Source organism: Mustela putorius, unplaced genomic scaffold, assembly GCF_011764305.1.
Source record: "Mustela putorius furo isolate JIRA1106 unplaced genomic scaffold, ASM1176430v1.1 tig00003867_pilon_pilon_pilon, whole genome shotgun sequence".
Lineage (NCBI taxonomy): Eukaryota > Metazoa > Chordata > Mammalia > Carnivora > Mustelidae > Mustela > Mustela putorius.
The window spans coordinates 8,688,925-8,710,394 of record NW_025422019.1 but is presented as its reverse complement, the minus strand read 5'-3'; the positions used below and the strand labels follow the sequence as shown (position 1 = coordinate 8,710,394).

The 21,470-nt window shown below is 39.0% G+C and overlaps 1 protein-coding gene across 9 annotated transcripts in view; it reads left to right on the top strand.

Annotated features, from left to right (window-relative positions):
• Window positions 1-4,080: 4,080 nt before the first annotated feature.
• EPB41L5 (erythrocyte membrane protein band 4.1 like 5) overlaps window positions 4,081-21,470 on the top strand; it is a 145,822-nt gene continuing 128,432 nt past the window's right edge. For 4 of the 9 annotated variants that reach the window (XM_004759769.3, XM_004759767.3, XM_013060077.2 and 1 more), the window contains exons 1-2: window positions 4,082-4,284; window positions 12,442-12,629. In XM_004759769.3, coding sequence (XP_004759826.1) covers window positions 12,450-12,629 — 180 coding nt within the window. In that variant the 5' untranslated portion in view covers window positions 4,082-4,284; window positions 12,442-12,449. Of the gene's footprint in view, window positions 4,285-4,315; window positions 4,791-12,441; window positions 12,630-21,470 lie in introns of those variants that run through there. The other 5 variants (XM_004759768.3, XM_013060076.2, XM_004759766.3 and 2 more) reach the window with 3 other exon arrangements.

The following is a 21,470-nucleotide window of genomic DNA, read 5'->3' as shown; positions in this document are numbered from 1 at the left end:
CTTTTTGTGGGCAGAGGCAGATGTACAATGAAGATAATTAGATTTAAGCTTTAGGTCTCATGACTTGTGTGGGTCGTTTCCAAGCCCCTGTATCTAATACTGAATCCTTAAAATTGTGTTATTTCACTTAAATAGTCCTCTCTTGGGTTGTATGATTTTTAGAACCCAGAGAATTGGATCTTCCTCTTTTTGTGTGACTCCAGAGAGGAAACCAGGACCTGATATAGAAATGGAATCTAGAATGAGGATGTTCCCTGAAAACTGCCAATTACTTCACTGCAAAAATTCGGGAATAGCGGAGAATTGCAATTCAGGACAAGGAAGTTATGGTAAAACCATAGGCAAGTCCAGAAAACCAAAGAGAGGATGGCTCTTTTATACAGGAGAGTGGGAAGTTGAGACTGCTGTTGAAGACAAAAGATCCACTCAAGTAACCCGGGAGTTCCAAGGAGAGGGGCTTTACATTGGTTGCGTTGTGACGGTCTCTCATTGGCTGGGGAGGAGAAAAACCTTTCGCATGCTGCTGGGATTGTAGAGTAGTACCCAAACCAGCATTCCCTTTCAAGATACATCTTTTCCAGTTGGGTCTGAGTGGAGCAGCGTGCGAGCGCCCCCTGCTGGCCCCTCCACTCTATTCTGAACAGTTTTCCTTTTGTTTTTGTTTTTGTTTTTAGATTTTATTTATTTATTTGACAGACAGAGATCACAGGTAGGCAGACAGGCAAGCAGGATAGAGGAGGAAGCAGGCTCCCTGCTGAGCAGAGAGCCGATGTGGGGCTTGATCCCAGCACTCTGGGATCATGACCCGAGCTGAAGGCAGAGGCTTTAACCCACTGAGCCACCCAGGTGCCCCTAGTTTTCCTTTTGTTAACCTCTTGGCTCAGTACAGGAAAACCTTTCCACAGGTTAGGACTAGTCCACCAAAAAGTGGGTTACTGCGGTAAGCACCTATAGTCATTCTTCCTTGCAACAACACTTTTTCCTCTAATAAAACTTGGATTTGTTCAAGGAGTTAATGGAGATCCCAGATGGGAGAGCAGCCCTTTCCCCAAATGCCAAGAGTGAATTAGGATTGGTGTAAAGATATCATGGTGGTCCCTTACCCCATGGTCGGTAAGTAGTCTAAGTCTGGGCAGCCAATCTAGTTCTGACTGATGGCACAGGGGGTTGTGAGACTTCATTCCCTGATTTAAAAGACAAGTCTTCATGAAGTTCTTTCCCCTTTCCCTTATGAAACTCAGAAGGATTGGATATACTGCAGCCCTTCTGTGGCCAGTAGGCTGGAAGCATGAAAACCAGACTCAACATGTGAAGGATGGCAGAACAGGAAGAGCAAAATTGTTTAGGGTCCTTATAACATTGTTGAGGACCTGAACCAATATTAAGCAGCTAGAGGCAGCCATATCTCTCATTACTTATGTGAAAAACATTAAACTCCTTATTTAAGTCCAGTTAATTGTATTGTGTGTTACTTGCAGCCAAATGCATTTTTACTGAATTCAGTTGTGTTCAAGGAGTGGAACTTCTCTGTCTCTGATGGGAACCAATTAGGGGACCAATTTGCCACAAAATAGGGATGTTGCTGAGGGTCTATATGTCTTGAAGGGAGGATTTGGGGAGGGGACAAATTTTTATTCAGGATAGTCTTACTTGATTAAAGTACAAACAACTTCCCATCACTTAATTCTTAGGTTCCATTCTTCTTTCCCAAGTTCATATTTCCTTCAGCCTCTAACCATCTTTCTCTACCCTCACCCACAGCCTTACTCAACCCCCCAGCCTTGACAGGAGGTAGAGATAAGGATTCAGAAGAAGGGGACAAGAGGATACTTTCTCCAGACTGGTGGGACATACAACAGTTTAGGACAATGAGATAGGTTTATAGGTCTTGAAAGAAAATACTATTGATCAGTAAACAGATAAATTACAATACAGCTTTCAAATGTGTAGATTCTGGGTAATAAATACTTGGAGGGAGACAGCCCTGATAGGCTGAGGGGATGGCTCTTGAGACTGTAGTTTTTACGGGCACCTGGGTGGCTCAGTCATTGGGCATTTGCCTTCAGCTCAGGTCATGATTTCAAGGTCCTGGAATTGAGCCCTGTATAGGGCTCCCTGCTCCACAGGAAGCTTGCTTCTCCCTCTCCCACTCCCCCTGCTTATGTTTCCTCTCTCATTGAGCTTCTCTCTTTCTGTCAAATAAATAAATAAAAATCTTTTAAAAATTTTTAAAAATTAAAAACTTTTTATTACACAAAAAATTTAAACCTATACATAAACTGGAATAGTTCAATGTACCTAGGTACCAAGCTTCAAACTATGGCGCTTTCTTGTTTCATCTATACATCCACGCTTCCCTCCCTCCTATATAACAATCATCACCATTGATTTTTTTATTGAAATAAAGATGCAGAGATGACCCTCAACAATTCCTCGCATCCCTGTACTCCCGCACTACCTCTCCCATGAGAGGAAATAAAAATGTACTACAATTAAATTGTAATGATGGTCTCACAGCTTTGTGAATATGTTAAACACCAGGGAGGTGTACACTTTAAATGGGTGAATTGTATCATATGTGACATAGCTCAATGAAGTTATTTTTAAAAAGTAAAGAAAATTTATTGAAAAGAAAAAAAAAAAGAGGTGGGATCTTATTCCCATCCCAGTTGAAAGTGGCCTGGCCCTGTGACTTGCTTTGACCATAATAGGCAACAGAAGTGACACGATGTGACTCCTGGGCATTTCCATTAATAAGTTTCCAGGCCTGAGCTACCCCAATTACCCTCTTAGAGAAAGAGGCCCAGGCAGAACTCAGCTGTTCATTTCAGCCAGCCCGGCTGAGATGCCATAGAGATGAATGAGGAGGTTTTGGTATTGCCAGCTCCCGTTGAGCTGCCCCAGTCAACACCTCGTGGAGCAGAGACCAGCTGTCCCTGCCAAGCCCAACTATTAAGTCTTGGGATGGTGGAGGCTCGGCTGTGCCAAGTCTCCAGAAGGGGCTGAGTATTTGCCTTTTCCCATCTCAGCCAGCAGGGACTTCATGAACTTTACACTCTCTGGCCTGCCACTGATTCTCCCACTTCTTCAGACCCGCAGGCAGTCTCATAAGGCCCTTCACCTCACAGCTCTCTCCTCCCTGGCTTGTCACCTCCCAGGGCTCCATTTATCCATCTTTAGGCACGCTGGCTTTCCTTGAGCAGACCAAGCACCCATCCTTTGGAGTTAATATCCTCTGCCCTTCCCCCAGGGGTCCACAACCATCTTTACCACCTTTAGATTTTCGCTCAAAGGTCACCTTCTTGTTGAGGCCTTCCTCCTTACCTAGCTGGTATCTAAAATGACCACTTTCTTAGTCCCTATTTCTGTCCTGTGCTTTGATTTTTCTCTATCATTCATCACTGCCTAACACGGTATCTAATTTTTCTAATTTATCTCATTTATTTTCTGTCCCTCCTGCTCGCACTTAAGCTTCATGAGGGATTTTTGTCTGTCTTGATTATCTGGTGTATCTCCGGTGTCTAGAAAACAGACTGGCCCACAATAGCTAATTTCACAAATTATCTGTAGAAAGAACAGATGAAATGTCCCCTGGTCACAAAGGATCTCCTTGACCATGCTATGTTAAACAGAAATCTATTTCCGGTTCTTTTTTTTTCTTCATCATAGCACTATTTAAGAAGTATTTGTTACCGTCTCCCTCCCCACTACAATGAAAAAGTTCCTCTAACGACAGGGCACTAAAGATTTGCTTAATGAATTAGTTTCTCGAACGAGTGAGTAAATTAATCTAGCAGCACCAGACGCTGGGCTCAGACAGGACTAAACTACCCTTGGGATGGGACTAATCTGGGGGCTCTCCGCGGGCGTGCACCCCCTCTCAAGGAGGAGTCTGATAGCCAGAACTGGATTTCGGCAGCGCCCCTTTAAACTAGCCCGGGACGCCGGGCCTCTTGCAGTGGTGGCAGATTCAACAGGGCCTGCCATCGCCGGTTTAACAGGAGTCTCACCCAGCCGGGCGATTTCCGGGGCGGTGTCATTGCCCATTTAAGAGCATTGCGCCCCGCCCCCTGAAGGCGGAGCCTAGAGGGGGCTTTAAGGGGCGGGCCGGCGGACGGCTGGGGTCCTTCAGAGGATTAACCCAGGGTGGGCGCGCGCCTCAGGCCGCCATTTCTTGGCGTTTCCGGAGGAGCCGCCCCCTTTTCAGTCGCTCACCGGACCTCCACCCTCGCGTCGCCGGCTCTCCGCGTTGCCTTTGCCACCGCGCCTCGGTCCCCAGCCCAGGTAAGCGCGAGGCCCAGTGGCCCCGGCCGCACTGCCCGTATCGGGCTCGGTCCACACCCCGTTTCCCCTCACCGCTCTGCGGGCCCATTCTGGCTCGCGCCGAAGGTCTGTTCTCGCGGCCTCGCTTCGGGACACTCCAGCCCCAGCTGCTTCCTTGGCCGACCGGGAAAATATTAAACCTGCCGGGAGGGGAGGGGCGGCGGCGGCCAATGGGGCCGGGCCTCAGAGTTTCGGGCGATACTGGGCGGCGCGGCCGGAGCAGAGAGCCGGGGGTGAGGCGGGTTAATGTGTGCCGGCCCGACCCCTGCCCGGTCCCGGCCCCCTCAGGAGCAGCCGGGGGTCGCCCTTCTCTAAGAGGTCTCGACTTTGCTGTCCGGCTGGCGAGGGGGATGTGGCAGGTCAAAGGAAAAAAACCGCCGCGATCTTAGAACAAAAACCCAGGTGGACATCTGGGGTTGGTTTGCGTAAGACTGCAAGTTCGGCCACTTGGAAGTTGTGAGGGGCAGGTGGGTTACCAGCAATGGCGCGATCCAAAGGACCCTCCCCCGCCCCTCCCCTGACTCGGCGTGTTAAGGTTGGGGTTTTTCGGTGTGTTTTGTTCGTGTCACTATCTTTATGGCCACTAAGTCTCATGAATTTTAGCTAAGAGCGAGGAGACCCAAGTCTTTTACCCCCCCTCCCTTTTTAAGAAAGATTTTATTTATTTGGAAGAGTGAGAGAGAGAGAGAGGAGCAGGGGGAGAGGCAGAGGGTGACGCTGACTCCTTGCTGAGCAGGGAGCCAGACATAGGGGCTTGATCCTGGGACTCAGGCAGATGCCTCACCGACTGAGCCATCCAGGCGCCCCTCTTTTAAACCTTCTGACAACATTTTAAGTTAATATCAGGAGTATTTTGTTAAGAATTAGGGGGAACATTACTTATAACTCCATTTCTGACATTGCTAAAACGAGCTGAAACCTATTCAACATAGTGAATTATTCGTACAGGTAAGCTAGTTTGCAGGTTTGTTTTCTTTTTATAGGTGAGCTTCATTAGGAAATGATATGTGAGGCCCCTGGGTGGCTTAGTGGCTTAAAGCCTCTGCCTTCGGCTCAGGTCATGATCTCAGGGTCCTGGGATCGAGCCCCACATCGGGCTCTCCGCTCAGCAGGGAGCCTGCTTCCCTTCCTCTCTCTCTGCCTGCCTCTCTGCCTAATTGTGATCTGTCAAATAAATAAATAAAATCTTAAAAAAAAAAGAAATTGATACATATTCTGTTGAATTACTGTCTTGCAGGCATTTTCTGTGTTGGGACTAGTGGGGTTAAAGATATACCTATGGCAGTTGTTGTAAATTGGTATATCGCTTTATCAAAAAGTAAATGCCTACCAAAGAATGTGGCCACCAGTCACATTTGACAATAGACACCTTTCACGACAAACTTGAGTTTTAGATACATATTTAAAAACAGCTTCAGTTAATTTAGGTAGTAAATGGATTACTTCAGTTTGTATTTTTTTGATTCTAATCACAGATTAAAATGCATTTAAAAAAAAAACATGTAAATCTACTTTTTGAGAATTCCACTGTATCGTTTTAGTGTCAGACAAGTTCTTTATTGAGTGCCTAATATTCTGATTGTTGTGCTAGCTAGGTCATCTTGCTGACTGAGTCAGACCAGATCCTTGAGTCTTTAGTGGGGAAGTACCCAGTAAAAAAGATAATTAAGCAATTGGGTATTTAATTACAGTTTTGGTAAAAGTTATAAAGAAGAGTCTAAGGGTACTAAAAGGAGCACTTAATTTAGACTCAGGAGTCAGGGAATGCTTTTCTGAAGAAATGGGAGAGGTGAAGTGGAAAGAGAGCATTCCAGAAAGATGGAACAGCCAAAACAAAACAAAACAAAAAGGTCCACAGTTAAAAACATCGTTGGATTGAGCAGCAGGGATAGCAGGGCAGAGTGAACAGCTGGGAGGGGGCTGCCTGAAAGGTGAGGCAGGAGGAAGAGCTGGATCCAGAGCAAGACCATTAATGATTTTTTATCTGGGATCAGATATATGGTTACTAAAAACCCACTGCTGTAGCATTTAGAATGAAAGTGGTAGTGGGGGATGGAGAAAGAATGAATACGGGAAAACTTTTCTTCTTTAAACAATTTTGTTTTTACTTAGGCTTCATGTCCATTGTGGAGCCCAACGCTGGGCTTAAACTCAGAAACCTGAGATCAAGACCTGAGCTGAAATCAAACAAGAGTCGGGTGCTCAACTGACTGAGCCATCCAGGTGTCACTTAACAATTTTTTAAGAACTCTTTTGAGGGGCACCTGACTGGTTCAGTTCGCTAAGCATTTGCCTTCGGCCCAGGTCATGATCCCCAGATCCTGGAGTCAGCCCCACATCCCACTCCTTGCTTAGTAGCGAGCCTGCTTCTCCCTCCCCCTCTGCCTGCAGCTTCCCCTGGTTCTGTGCTTGTTCTCTCTTTCTCACTCTCTCACTCTCTCTCTGTCAAAGAAAATCTTAAAGAAAACTCTTTTGACACAGTTATATATTCTTATTTTAGAGGACTTCAGTACCTCCACATAATCCTCTCCAGAGATAACCTCACTTAACAGTTTGCATGTCTTAGTCCTTTTGTGAATATGTAGGTATCCCACCTTAGAGTGGGATAAAACTTACCACTTTTCTCTGATTTCACTTTTCACTTAGAAATTTTGTCTATGTCTAAGTCAGTTGTATTTAAAAAACAGCTGAGTTGTATATCATTAATTTGTTTAACCACAGCATGTTGATGGACATATTTAAAATTATGCCATGAAAATCCTTACTTCTACAATTTGGATCACATCCTATTTCTTAGGATATCCTACCAGCAATATAATTGCTGAGTGAAAGTGGGGGCACATTAACATTTTTGATAGTGTGGTTAAATGCTCCAAAGAGGACAGTATATGAAGGTGATTGTTTTTCCCATATCCTTTTCAACACTGGCTATCTTGAGTATTAAATGACAGATAGTATCTCATTCTTTAGTTTAGATTTTGTTTGTTATTGTTGAGGTCAAATTTTTTTATACATATTTTCATTTCATATCATCTTTTAGAACTGAGCTTGTTTCTTCATATCTTGCCCAGTTTTTTCTGTTGTATTATCTTAATGGTTTGTGATAATTCTTCATTAAACTGCCTATTAATCATTTAAATTTAGAAGCTCTTTAATATATTGTTTCCTTCTAGTACTTTATCATTTCTTTGATTTTAAATTCTTAGTCCATCTGGAATTTATTTTCATATAACTTGCTTTTATATTTTGTAAAAATAAGTTGTTTGTGGCATTGGTTTTATGGTTCAAAATATGTAGATACTAAATCTTAAAGAAGCTTTGTTTTTCCTTAGCAGGTTAACCGTACTTGAATAATGAATTTTTGTTTTCAAGGTAGAAGATAAGGTGAAAGTCAGAAAACTTGATTTATAATTCATTTGCTTCCTAGGACTCACATAGTTATAGTGCATTTTGAACATTATTTTCCCTTAGAAAAACTTTTGTTCTGTTGTTGTTGTTGTTTTTCTGTTGTGTGTGTGTGTTTTTTAAAGATCTTATTTATTTATTTGACAGAGATTACAAGTGGGCAGAGAGGCAGGCAGAGAGTGAGAGGGGGAAGCAGGCTCCCCACTGAGCAGAGAGCATGATAATGGGGCTTGATCCCAGGACCCTGAGATCATGACCTGAGTTGAAGGCAGAGGCTTAACCTACTGACCCACCCAGGTGCCCTGAAGATCTTTTATTTTGGAAACATTCAAGTAGTCAGAAGAGTATTTTGGAAAAATTCAAGTAGTCAGAAGAGTATAACGAACCCCCGTGTACCCGTGATGCTGCAACAGTGGCCACTTACCTGGGCAATTTCTTCAGTTTCTATCTCCACTTTACTTTAATATCACTATTTTATATAAAAGAAAAATGGCAGCAATTGGTTATCATAAACAGTCCAGCCAGTGTTCAAATGTGTGCCTGTATAATTTATGTCCTTAGGAAGTTCAAATGACAACTATCATGGCTTTGCTAACTTACCTAGTTACATAGCAATATGCATAATTGTAAAATGAGACTATAATCCTTAATTTATAGCAATTGAATTTTTTATTACATTGGTATTATCCCAGTATTTCAGCTTTTATTTTCATCATGTTTATAAATGCATCTAATTTAAATTTTATTATTACTGTCTTTTTTTCTTGTTCTTTTTGATTGAAATAGAGAGAAAACAGGTGACCAGGGTGAGATGGGGAGAGACTCCTAAGCAGGCTCTGTGCCTAGAGCAGAGCTGATGCGGGTCTTTTTTTTTTTTTTTAAAGATTTTATTTATTTATGCTGATGCGGGTCTTGATCTCACCATCTCAATATCATGACCTGAGCCAGAATCATGAGTTAGAAGCTTAACCAATTGAGCCGCCCAGGTACCCCACAAATGCATTTAGTTTAAAGTATCAACTGGTTATACAAGGCTTCTTATAAATTATATGTGTAACAGCAAATGTGTTACTTTTTTAAAAAAAAAAAAAGATTCTATTTATTTATTTGAGAGAGAGAGACAGCATGAGCAGGATGGGCAGAGGGAGAGAGAGAGAATCCCAAATAGACTTTGCGCTGAGGGCAGAGTGACACAGGGTTCAGTCCCAGGACCCCAAGATTGTGACCTGAGCTGAGACCAGTAGTTGGACACTCAACCTACTGCACCACCCGGGCCCCCTAACAAATTTGTGACTTTAAAATTTCCTATATTTTGAAATCAAATTAGACTACACGGAAGTTACAGTAGTAGAGTTCCCATATACCTTTTTTTTTTTTTTTTTAAAGATTTTACTTGAGACACAGAGAGAGAGCACAAGCAGGCAGAGCAGCAGGCAGAGGGAGAGAGAGAAGCAGGCTCCCCACCGAGCAGGGAGCCTGATGTAGGGCTTGATCCCAGGACCCCAGAATCATGACCCAAGCTGAAGGCAGCTGATCAACGGACAGAGCCACCCAGGCGCCCCTCCCATTTATCTTTGACTTAGCTTTCCCTAATGATAACATCATACAACTAAAAAAAAAAAAAAGTTTATTTAAATTAGGATCTAATGTATGTGTATTGTGATTGATGGATTCGTATTTTAAGTCCTTTTTTGTTTAAGATTTTATTTTTATATATATATATATTTTTTTTTAAAGGTTTTATTTATTTATTTATTTGACAGAAATCACAAGCAGATGGAGAGGCAGGCAAAGAGAGACAGAGGGAAGCAGGCTTCCCGCTGAGCAGAGAGCCTGATGCGGGACTTGATCCCAGTACCCTGAGATTATGACCTGAGCCGAAGGCAGCGGCCTAACCCACTGAGCCACCCAGGCGCCCCAAGATTTTATTTATATATGTGACAGACAAGAGATCACAAGTAGGCAGAGAGGCAGGCAGAGAGGGGGAAGCAGGCTCCCCGCTTAGCAGAGAGCCGGATGGGGGGCACCATCCCAGGACCCTGGGATCATGATCTGAGCCAAAGGCAGAGGCTCAACCCACTGAGCTACCCAGGCACCCCTAGTCTGTTTTAATCCGTAGTTCTCTTTGCATTTCTTTTTTCCCCTTGCAATTTGTTTGTCGAATAAGCTGAAAACACAAATAGTAATACCATAAAAACCATCTTGCTAACCTAATGTTTAATTTATGCAAATAAGAGAATGAGAAAAATAAGTTAAAGACAATGATTAACTCCAGAGAAAACAAGAAGTTGAGCAGAAAAGGGAGGGTAATCACAGTATACAACATGACTTAGCTAATGTTTAAATATTCATAATACTATAAACACTAAGTATGATAAGCATAACTGTAAAGTAACTCAAGAAGAGATATATAACAAGGAGATGCACAGAGCCAATTCCTTATCCCAAATTTATATGTATGTTTTTGCTTATATTTTCATTCAAACTCTTTTTATTTAGCTATGATCTTTGATGATTTCTTACCTCTAAAATACAAGTTTTACATGAATTGTTCTCTGATGTAGTAGAAAGACCAAGAATTTGGAATCAGAAAAATCAGTTTGAGCCCCTGTCTTCATTATTTACTAAATAATGGATGTGGCCAGTGGTTTCATTTATTGGACCCTTAGTTTACTCATCAAAATAAGATAAAATTTTGGGAGTTTTTCTGAGATGCAAGTAAGATTATTTACTAACCATTTGTTGTACTTAATGAGGTGTTCTGGGTGGCTGGCTATTCAAAATAGGAATTATGTCTTTAGGAGTTTATAATAAATGAGACAGACATGTTAATAAATAAAAATCTGATTAGTGATACAGTAAAATATTTTCATGTTTCAGTGGAAGTGTCATGATGGGAGTGACTAACTCTTTGGTTATCAGAGAATGTCTCTCAGGGGAGATATAGGTAGAATTGAATTAAAAAATAGGGAGTCTCTGACACATGGGCTTTCTACATCTGGGATAACAAGTACCTTTCTTAGGTAGCTGAAACAAGAATGGATAGCAAAGTGCAAAAGGAGCAATGTCTGAAGAGAAAGCTGAAGAGAAAGAGACTGCAGCCAGATGTTACATATGAGTGCTTTGTAAATTGAAAACTTACCTAGTTTTATTTTCTTGGAATTTAAGTAGATGAACATACAAAGGACAAGTCTCACAGCTTTGCCAGTTTACTCATTTATGTAGGACTATTCATATGTGATATGTGTATGATAATCTTCAGTTTATAGAGACTTGTTTTTTAATGTGCTCATATTTACTTTTAAAATTAGCTTTATTTTAATCAAGTTTATAAATGTATAAACTACATTTGAATCACCTAACCTGAAGGCTTCTTTTTAAAAATAGCACTCTGCTGAGTTCTATTTTGTCCTCAAGGAAAACACTTTCACATTTAAAGTAACGCTTTTATTTCACTTCTTGATATTTGGTTTCAGGAATTAGCTGTTGAATTCCAACTTGGAAAGATGAGGAATTGGCTCTGTGCATTTCCTTGTTATATATCTCTTCTTGAGTTACTTTACAGTTATGCTTAGATTATACTTAGTGTTTATAGTATTATGAATATTTAAACATTAGCTAAGTCATGTTGTATACTGTGATTACCCTCCCTTTTCTGCTCAACTTCTTGTTTTCTCTGGAGTTAATCATTGTCTTTAACTTATTTTTCTCATTCTCTTATTTGCATAAATTAAACATTAGGTTAGCGAGATGGTTTTTATGGTATTACTATTTGTGTTTGCTGTATTTTTAAAACTACTAACCAGGGGCGCCAGGATGGCCCAGTTGGTTAAGTGTCTGCCTTCAGCTCAGGTTATGATTTTGAGGTCCTGGAATCAAGTGCCACATTGGGCTCCTGCTTAGTGGAAGCCTGCTTCCCCCTCTTCCTCTGCCTGCTGTTCCTCTTGCTTATGTGCTCTCTCTCTGTCAAATAAATAAATAAAATCTTTAAAAAATTAAAAAAAATTACTAAACCTGTTTTATTTTCATTAAACTTATCATTCTTAATAAAGATAAGAAAAGTGGCCTTAAAATAATTTAACATTATAAACAATTGACTATTAAATAGTAATTTAAAATCTTTAAATAATAGACTATTTAACAAAAATGTATTTGAATTATATTTGTGTATTAGCTGAACTAGGTGATTATTTGTTTTTTAAGATTTTATTTTTAAGTAATCTCCACAACCTACAACCTACAACCCTGAGATCAAAAGTCGAGTGTTTCATGCACTGAGGCAGGTGCCCGTTTTTATGTTTTTATTGTGATTGCTCAGAAAAGAAATGGAACTTTTTAGAATTGTTATTGGTCATCAAAGGATACGTTAGTGTGTGGATTGTCTCCTAATGTTTGTAGAGTTATATGGCAATTGTACATAAAATTCATTGACTCAGAAGACCTGATAAACTTCATAAATATTTGTTGTCTCCTATCAGCTCCTTATAAAATAGACCAGTAAATTAAGAAATGCTGTAAGTCTTAACTCTATTTTATATAAAAGTTTTCAAGAACTTTGAGGTAAGTAGCTAGTTTTAATTATGTTTTTCAAATTTACTTGTTGCTTTTAACAGTATGTTCGTAGTGGTCACAAGATTTTACTAAATAACACCATTTGTCTGACTGTACATTGTGGGTAGTCAGCTAATACCTTTTTATCTCTGGTTTTATTAGTGACAAAAATGCTGAGCTTCTTCCGTAGAACACTTGGGCGTCGGTCAATGCGTAAACATGCCGAAAAGGAAAGACTCCGAGAAGCTCAACGAGCTGCCACACACATTCCAGCAGCTGGAGACTCTAAGTCCATCATCACATGTCGGGTGTCTCTTCTGGATGGTACTGATGTTAGTGTGGACTTGCCGGTATGTGTAGGTTCTGCTGACCATTTGTAAATTCTATATGAGACCACTTTCTTCATTTGAACTTTCTCTTGGTAACTTCCTGGGGAAATTAGGTAATCTGGGTTAGTGTGGATCAGGCAGTGTAACATTAAGGTACATGGATCAGGTAACCTTAGATACCCAGCATGATAATATTTTTCTGGGATTGTGGAAGTTACTGAAATATTTAATGATAGGGCATTTATTGGCATAGATCATTTGTGAATTCTTTATGTGTGTTCTTTACGATGGCAATACGTAGGGTACTCTAGTGGATTTCTCACCATTCTTGTTGAGTAGTTATTAAAACAATGAGAGTATTTGGGAATAATGATACATGCATACTATAAGACTTTTAATTCTCTATATTTTTCTCTAATTTCCCAAACACTTCTCACTTTTCCTCAAACAAATGCTTCTTCAGTAGTTTGTTGTGCTTGCCTAAATTTTAAGGAAATGGAGTAAAAGAAATTTCATACTTCTCAGCTCTGTTTATGTCTTTGCTCCCAAAGTAGTTGCAGAGGAGGTTTTTTTATACAGTCATCTTCATTTCAAGACAGGATGTTGTAATTTTATTAAAATTTTAGATGGTTTCTTTTTACAGTTATGAATGTATAAATTATAGCTCAAGATGTGAAACAGTCTGATGTATTTGAAAGGGGTTAACTTATGCATTTTTGAGGGGCAAGAGAGGTAACTGTATGGTTAGGAGGGCAGTTGAGTTTCTTTCTGAGGTATTTACTAACACAAATGTCTGTGTTCTGTGTCAAAAGATTTATTAATGGGGCACCTAGGTGGCTAAGTCAGTTAAGCCTCTGACTCTTGGTTTCCGCTCAGGTTTCCACTGGGTTGTGGGATCGAGCTCCACATCAGGCTCCTCACTTAGTGCAGGGGTCTGGTTGAGATTCTTTGTCCCTCCCTCTTCCTTCCTCTCTGCTCCTTCCCTTGTGTACTTTTTCTTTCTCTCTCAAATAAAGAAATCACATCTTAAAAAAAGATTTATGTAACTAAGCTATAAAATGTATATGATTTGTTGTGTCACTGGATGTTCAGTCTTCCCTCCGTACATCCGTTTTAGTATAATATACCCAAAATACAATAAAAAATGTCTTTGTGCAAGGTGATAGCCTAAATGTTGCTACAGTATACAGTTGAATAAACTCTGAAAGACCTTTAACTTAACCTTTAACTGTGACCTTTAACTCACAGAGTGAGATTAAGGAATTAGTTTATTTAAATGAATATTCTGATTAATAGGATAATTTAGAATGTACTAGGTATATACCTTACACCTTTAAAAAATAATGGAATGTAAAAATAAACAGTGGAATGTGATAAAATTAACTATAAGATTTCTTGAAGTGTTTGAAGTCATCATCATGGGTATGTTTTATTATCTTTGTACATTAGACTGGACGGACATCTTTAGGGTTTTTGAATCTGGAGGACTGGAAGGCATTTACATTTTCTTCCTATAAGGGCTTTTTGAGGGTTTGTCAAGCATTCCAATATGTGATACCTCTTCGAGGAGTTTTCATATTCATTTTTTTTCTTGTTAAGTATCTTAAGGGTTTTGTGTAATATTATGTTAAAATACGTTAGATATGTGATAAAAAGTTCAAGAGTGCTGTGTGAGAGACTGGAAAGAAGTTTCTTATTACCTAATGTTTGAAGTATGAAGTCTTCTGGGTTGTGGATGGAGAGGCTAGGAAATACTAGGAAAGTAGACTTGGTAAAGGATCTTTTTAAAGAGGCAGTGTTTTGTGGAGAAGAAACAGCATGAGGTTCTAAAGCAGTGGAACAAATTACTAGTGACTGCTATAGAGTGGTTTCCTATGCCTGATATGCTCAGTAGGGTGGATGGCCAGAAATGTTAGCTTACCTCTCATGTAGACCGTTGTAGTGGAAAAAGCCGAGAGTTTTCAATTTGACTTTTTGTGGGAGTAGAACAATTGCCTTTTCAGCTCTGCAGGTGAAATCCTAGAGTTAAGATCTAATTCTAGATGCTTGCGTGAGTTTAAAATGGGCATTGGCCTGCCAGCTAAACTGTTTTACTGAAAGAAAAAAAATAGACCAGAGGAATATTAATTTCAAAAAAGAAAGTTTCCCCCCCCCCTTTTTTTTTGATTTAGCTATTCATCCAGTCTAGTATGATTCCAAAAGAGGATTTAAAATTGATTTTGACAATTGGATGAAGCACATACTCCTTTTCCACTAGGATTAAGGTTACTAGTGATAATAACAAGCCATAGTGGAACTAAGATGATTGCCCAGGCAATATGTAAGTGATTATCAGTGATTAAATAGATAATTTAGATATATGGACTTCAAATTAAAATATACCAATAGTATTGGTCGTTTTCCTCCTTCTGCTGTCTTCATCTCAAAACTGGGAGAGGAATTTAAGTACCTTCTCCCTGGGCTCCCCCACGCCCTTTTTTAAAGAACTAATAACAGTGAGAATGCCTAATGCCTTTCAGTGAATGATAAAAGCATCAGGTAGAAATTTCTAACTTTGAAATGGAAATGGAAATGCCACAGAAACTTTGATTTATGAACTTAATATTGTTTAGTAAATAGTCTGTCTTTTATCATTCTGCATCTCCCAGGTTTTAAATTAATAAAAATTAATCAATTGATAATAATTTTTTAAAAGATTTTATTTATTTATTTGATTTATGAACTTAGTATTGTTTAATAAATAGTCTTTTATCATTCTGCATCTCCCAAGTTTTAAATTAATAAAAAATGATTAATCAGTTGATAATTTTTTTTTTTAAAGATTTTATTTATTTATTTGACAGACAGAGATCACAAGTAGGCAGAGAGGCAGGCAGAGAAAGAGAGGAGGAAGCAGGCTCCCTGCGGAGCAGAGAGCCTGATGTGGGGCTTGATCAGGACCCTGGGATCATGACCTGAGCCAAAGGCAGAGCCTTTAACCCACTGAGCCACCCAGGCGCCCCAGTTGATAATACTTTAATATATCTACTTTGCTGATACAGGCACTGAAGGCTTTGATTATATAGCTCTTGTGTAGTTAAACCTTTTTAGATAAATAACATTTATAGGTATCCTATGTTTATGAAAACTTAATATTGTTAAGATGCAGTACACCCCAAATTGATCTAGAGATTCAACATAATCCCCTCCAGAATACCAGTTGATTTATTTGTAGAAATTGACAAGCTTATTTTAAAATTCATGTGGGATTGCAAGGGACTTATTATAGCCAAAATAATACTGAAAAAGAACAAAGTAGTAGGATTCACACTTAGCTTTAAGACTCAGTATAAAGCAATGGTAATTAAGATGGTGTGCTGCTGGCACAAGAATAGACACATAGGGGTGCCTGGCTGGCTCAGTGGAGCATGTGACTCTTTATCTCAGGGTTGTGAGTTCAAGCTGCACACTGGGTGTAGAAATTACTTAAAAGTAAAATCTTGGGGCACCTGGGTGGCTCAGTGAGTTAAAGCCTCTGCTTTCCGCTCAGGTCATGGTCTCAGGGTCCTGGGATCGAGCCCCACATTGGGCTCTCTGCTTGGCAGGGAGTCCGCTTCCTCCTCTCTCTTCTGCCTGCCTCTCTGCCTGTTAGTGATCTCTGTCTGTCAAATAAATAAATAAAATCTTAAAAAAAAAAAAAGAATAGACACATAAATTATTGCAACAGAATAGAGAATCCAGATGTAAAGCCATACATCTGTTGTCAGTTGTTTCTTTGGGGGGGATGTTTCTTAAGATGTTTTTTAATGAATAATTTTTTTGAATTGAAGAAAGTTGCTATAAAATAAAGTTAACCATTTTATTATTCTTTTTAAAGGTTTTATTTGTTAGAGAGCAAGCTAGAGAGCGCGGGATGAGGGGCGGGGGGCGTGAAAAAAGGAGAGAGAAGGAGACTCCCTGCTGATTAGGGAGCCCAACATGGGGCTCCATTCCAGGGAGGGGCTCAATCTCAGGACCCTGGGATCATGACCTGATAGAAGACAGATGCTTCACTGACTGAATAACCCAGGCACCACATAAAATTAACTATTTTAAAGTTCAGGGAGCCTGTCTGGCTCATTGGAAGTGTGTGTGACTGTTGATCTTGGGTTCATGAGTTCAAGCCTCATGTTGGGTGTACAGGTGACCTCAATAAATAAAACTTTTCAAAGAGTGCATAATTTATTGGTCTTCAGTACAGTCACCATGTTGTACAACCATCACCTCTGTTTAGTTCTAAGATATTTTTGTCATCCCAAATGGAAACTCTGTAACTCCCATTAGCCCCTGATAACTGGTAGTTGGTTTTCTTTCTCTGAGGATTTGCCTGTTTTGGATGTTTTATATAAATGGAATATTATCCAATCTGTGACCTTTCTTTAACTTAGCCTAATATTTTTGAGGTTCATCTGTACTGTGACATTTATCAGCACTTCATTCTTTTTCATGTTGACTAATACTCCATTGTATGATAAATCATATTTTGTTTATCCATTCATCAGTTGATGGACGTTTGGGTTCTCTCCATCTTTTAGCAATTGTGAATAGTAATGCTGTGAATATTCATGTTCAAGTGTTTGTTGTAGTACCTGTTTTTAATTCTTTGGAATATGATACCTGAGGATGGAATTGCTGGGTCATATGATAGTTCCTGGTTTAATTTTTTCTGGAACTGTTTTCCATACTAATTGTATCATTTTACATTCCCATCAGCAATGTAGGACAGTTCCAGGTTCTCTACATCCCTCAACACTTGTCATTTTCCATTTTTTAAATTATAGTTGTCCTAGTAGGTGTGAAGTGGTACCTCATTTGTGGTTTTGATTTGTAGTTTCCTAATGATTACTGAGGAGCATCTTTTTACATATGTATTTGTTATTTGTACATTTTCTTTGGAAAATGTCTATAGTGTTCTTATCTGGTTTTCAAAGTTTTTTAAAAATTAAAAAATTTAATTAACATACAGTATTAAAAGATATTTATTTATTTATTAAAGATTATTTATTTGACAGAGATCACAAGTAGGCAGAGAAGTAGGCAGAGAGGGGGGAAGGGAAGCAGGCTCCCTGCTGAACAGAGAGCCCGATGCGGGGCTCTATCCCAGGACCCTGGGATCACGAAGGTAGAGGGTTTAACCCACTGAGCCATCCAGGTGCCATACAGTACTATATTATGTATAACACAGTGTGGACAATTACATACACATTATGAACTGCTCACCATGATAAGTAGTTACCATCTGTCACGGTACAGAGTTGTTATTCTTTATGTATGTTTATTATATATTCTTTATATATATTTATTCTATTGTTGACTATATTCCCAGTGCTGTATTTTCATCACCATGACTTATTTATTTTATAGCTGGAAGTTTGTACCTCTTAATCCCCTTCATCTGTTTGGCCTATCCCCCTTCCTACCTTTCTGGCAATCATCAGTTTATTCTCTGTATTCATGAATCTGGTTTTTTGTGTGGTTTTGTTCATTTGTGTTTTAGATTCTGCATATAGGAAAATCACATGGTTTTGTCTTTGTCTGATTAATTTTCCTTAGTTTAATACTTCCTAGGTCCATCCGTGTTGTTGCAAATGGCAGGATTTCATTCCTTTTTTTCTGGCTGAGTAATATTCCATCACACACACACACACACACACACGTGTGTGTGTGTGTGTGTGTGTGTGTGTGTGTGTATACCACATATTTATTGATTCATCTATTGGTGGACGTTTAAGTTGCATCCGTATTTTGGCTGTTGTAAATAATGCTGCAGTATACATAGGGGTGCATTTCTCTTTTTGAATTAGTGTTTTTGTTTTCTTTGTGGGGTGCATTTCTCTTTTTGAATTAGTGTTTTTGTTTTCTTTGTGTAAATATTTAGCAGTGGAATTACTGGATCATATGGTATTTCTGTTTTTAATTTTTTGAGGAAACTTTCTATTGTTTCCCATTATGACTGCACCAGTTTACATTCCTGCCAGCAGTGCATGAGAGTTCCCTTTTCTCTGCATCCTCCACAGTACTTATTTCTTGTCCTTTAGATACTAGCCATTCTGTTTGGTGTGAGGTGATACCTCACTGTGGTTTTGATTTGCATTTCCCTGATGATGAGTGATGTTGAGCATCTTTTCATGTGTCTTTTGGCCATATGTATGTCTTTGGAAAAGTGTCTATTTTAGGTCCTCTCCCCGTTTTTTAATTGAATTATTTGTGGGGTTTTTTGTTTTTTGTTTTTGTTTTTGTTTTTTTTGTTTTGGTATTTAGTTCTGTGAGTTCTTTATATATTTTGGAGATTAGCCTCTTACTGGAATATCATTTGTAAATGTCTTTTACTATTCAGTAGGTTGCCTTTTCATTTTTTTGATGGTTTTCCTTGTTTGTGCAGAACCTTTTCAGTTTGGTGTTGTTTTATTAGTTTATTTTTGTTTTGTTTCCCTTGCCTGAGGAGACTTAAACCAGAAAAATATTGCTAGGGCCAGGGCCCAAGAGATTACTGCCTACATTTTCTTTTGGGAGTTTTATGGTTTTAGGTCTTAGAGTTAAATCCTTAATCCATGTTGAGTTAGTTGTTGTATATAGTGTAAGATACTGGTCGACTTTCACTCTTTTGCATGTAGCTATCCAGTTTTCCCAATGCCATTTATTGAGGAGACTGTCTTTTCCGTGGTATGCATTTTTGCTTCCTTTATTGTAGATTAATTGGCCATATAAGAGTGAATTTATTTCTGGGCTCTCTGTCCTGTTCCATTGATTTATGTGTCTGTTTTTGTGCCAGTACCAATACTATTTTTATTAACATTAACTTTGTAGTATAGTTTGAAACCTGGGATTGTGAGATCTCCAGCTTTGTTCTTCCTTAAGATTGCTTTGGTTATGGTCAGTTGATTTATGACAGGGGTGCCAGAGCCATTCAGTGAGGGGAAGAATAGTCTTTTCAACAAGTGGTGCTAGGAGAACTGGATAGCTATATGCAAAAGAATGAAGTGAAATGGGAACTTTAGGTTATGCCATATACAAAAATTAACTCAAAATGGATCAAAGACCTAAACATAAGAGCTAAGACCATAAAACTCATGGAACAAAAAATAGGGATAAATCTTCATGACCTTGGATTTGGCACCAGTTTTTTAGATATGACACCAAAAACGTGAATAACGAAATAAGAAAAAGTAAGTTGGACTTTTATCAGAATTAAAAACTTCCATGTCACAAAGGCCATTATCAAGAAGGTGAAAAGATCCTCCCATAGAAAGGGAAAGAATACTTGCAGGTTACATATTTGATAAGCACTTGTGTCTAGAATATATAAAGAACCGTTACAACCCAGGGTGCCTGGGTGGCTCAGTGGGTTAAGCCTCTGCCTTCAGCTCAGGTAATGGTCCTGGGATTGATCCCCACATTGAGCTCTCTGCTCAGCAGGCAGCCTGCTTCCCTCTGTGTCTCTGTCTGCCTCTCTGCTTGTGATCTCTCTCTCTCTCTCAAAATCTTTTTTTTTTTAAAAGATTTTATTTATTTATTTATTAGGGAGATTATTTATTTATTTATTAGAGAGAGAGCACGAGTGGAGAAAGGTCAGCGGGAGAAGCAGACTCCCCACCAAGCAGGGAGCCCAATGTGGACTCGATCCTAGGACTCCAGGATCATGACCTGAGCCGAAGGCAGTTGCTTAACCAACTAAGCCACCCAGGCGTCCCTCTCTCTCTTAAGATCTTAAAAAAAAAAAAAAAAAAGAAAAAGTTAAAAACTAATAATAAAAACACAAATAACCCAATTTAAAAATGGGCAAAGGATCTGAATAGACACTTTTGCATATAAGATATGCAGATAGCTGATAAATACATGAAAAGATGCTTGACATCCTTAGTTACCAGAGAAATGCAAATCAAAACCACAATGAGATACTACATATCAATTAGGAAGGTCAAAATAAAAATGTCAGATAATATTAGTGTTGGTGAGAATGTGGAGAAATCTGAACCTTCTTACATTTTTTGGCAGGAATATCAAGTTGTGTGGCTGCTTGGGAATATAGCCTGGCAGTTTCTCAAGTGATTAAACGTAGTTATCATATGTTCCAGCAATTGTACTTTTAGGTATATATCTAAGATAATTGAAAACACACATTTAGACAAAAACTTATACACAGATAGTCATAACAGTGTTATTTTTACTATCTTAAAGATTAAAAAAAAACCCAACTGTTTGTCAGAAGTTATATGTATAAACAAGATGTGCTATATCCATATAATGGGATATTATTTGGCCATGAAGGAAATGAAGTACTGATACATGCTACATGGGTGAACTTTGACAACATTGTGCTAGGTGAAAGCAGCTGGTGATAGGACTTCATTCATATGAAAATTCAGAATAAAGAAATCTGTAGGAAAAAAAAAAGATTAGTGGTTTAGTGGTTGCTAAGGGCAGATGGGTAGGGACTTGAGGGGGTAGTAGGAATGGTGGTTGGGGCAATAACTAAAAGATAACAAGGTTTCTTTTTGAGGTATGAAGATGTTCCAAAATTGTGATGGTTGTACATATCTGTGAATATACCTTTGGATTTTGTACGTTTAAATGGTGAATGGTATAGTATGTGAATTATATCTCAAAGCTGTTTAAAACAATGTGTGGATTTTTACATACTTGTTTTTATTCTATTGGTTTCTTTGTACTCAAGAGATATGATTTAGAGTTGATTTTGTTGATTCTTTATAGGAAAAAAATCCTGGAGACTGTATAGTAACACAGGCACAAGACAATGGGCCTATAGACATTAGTGGAGACTGCACCAGAAGGAATGCTTAGTATGTGGATATGGTGGAGGGAGACTTCTAATAAACATTAGAA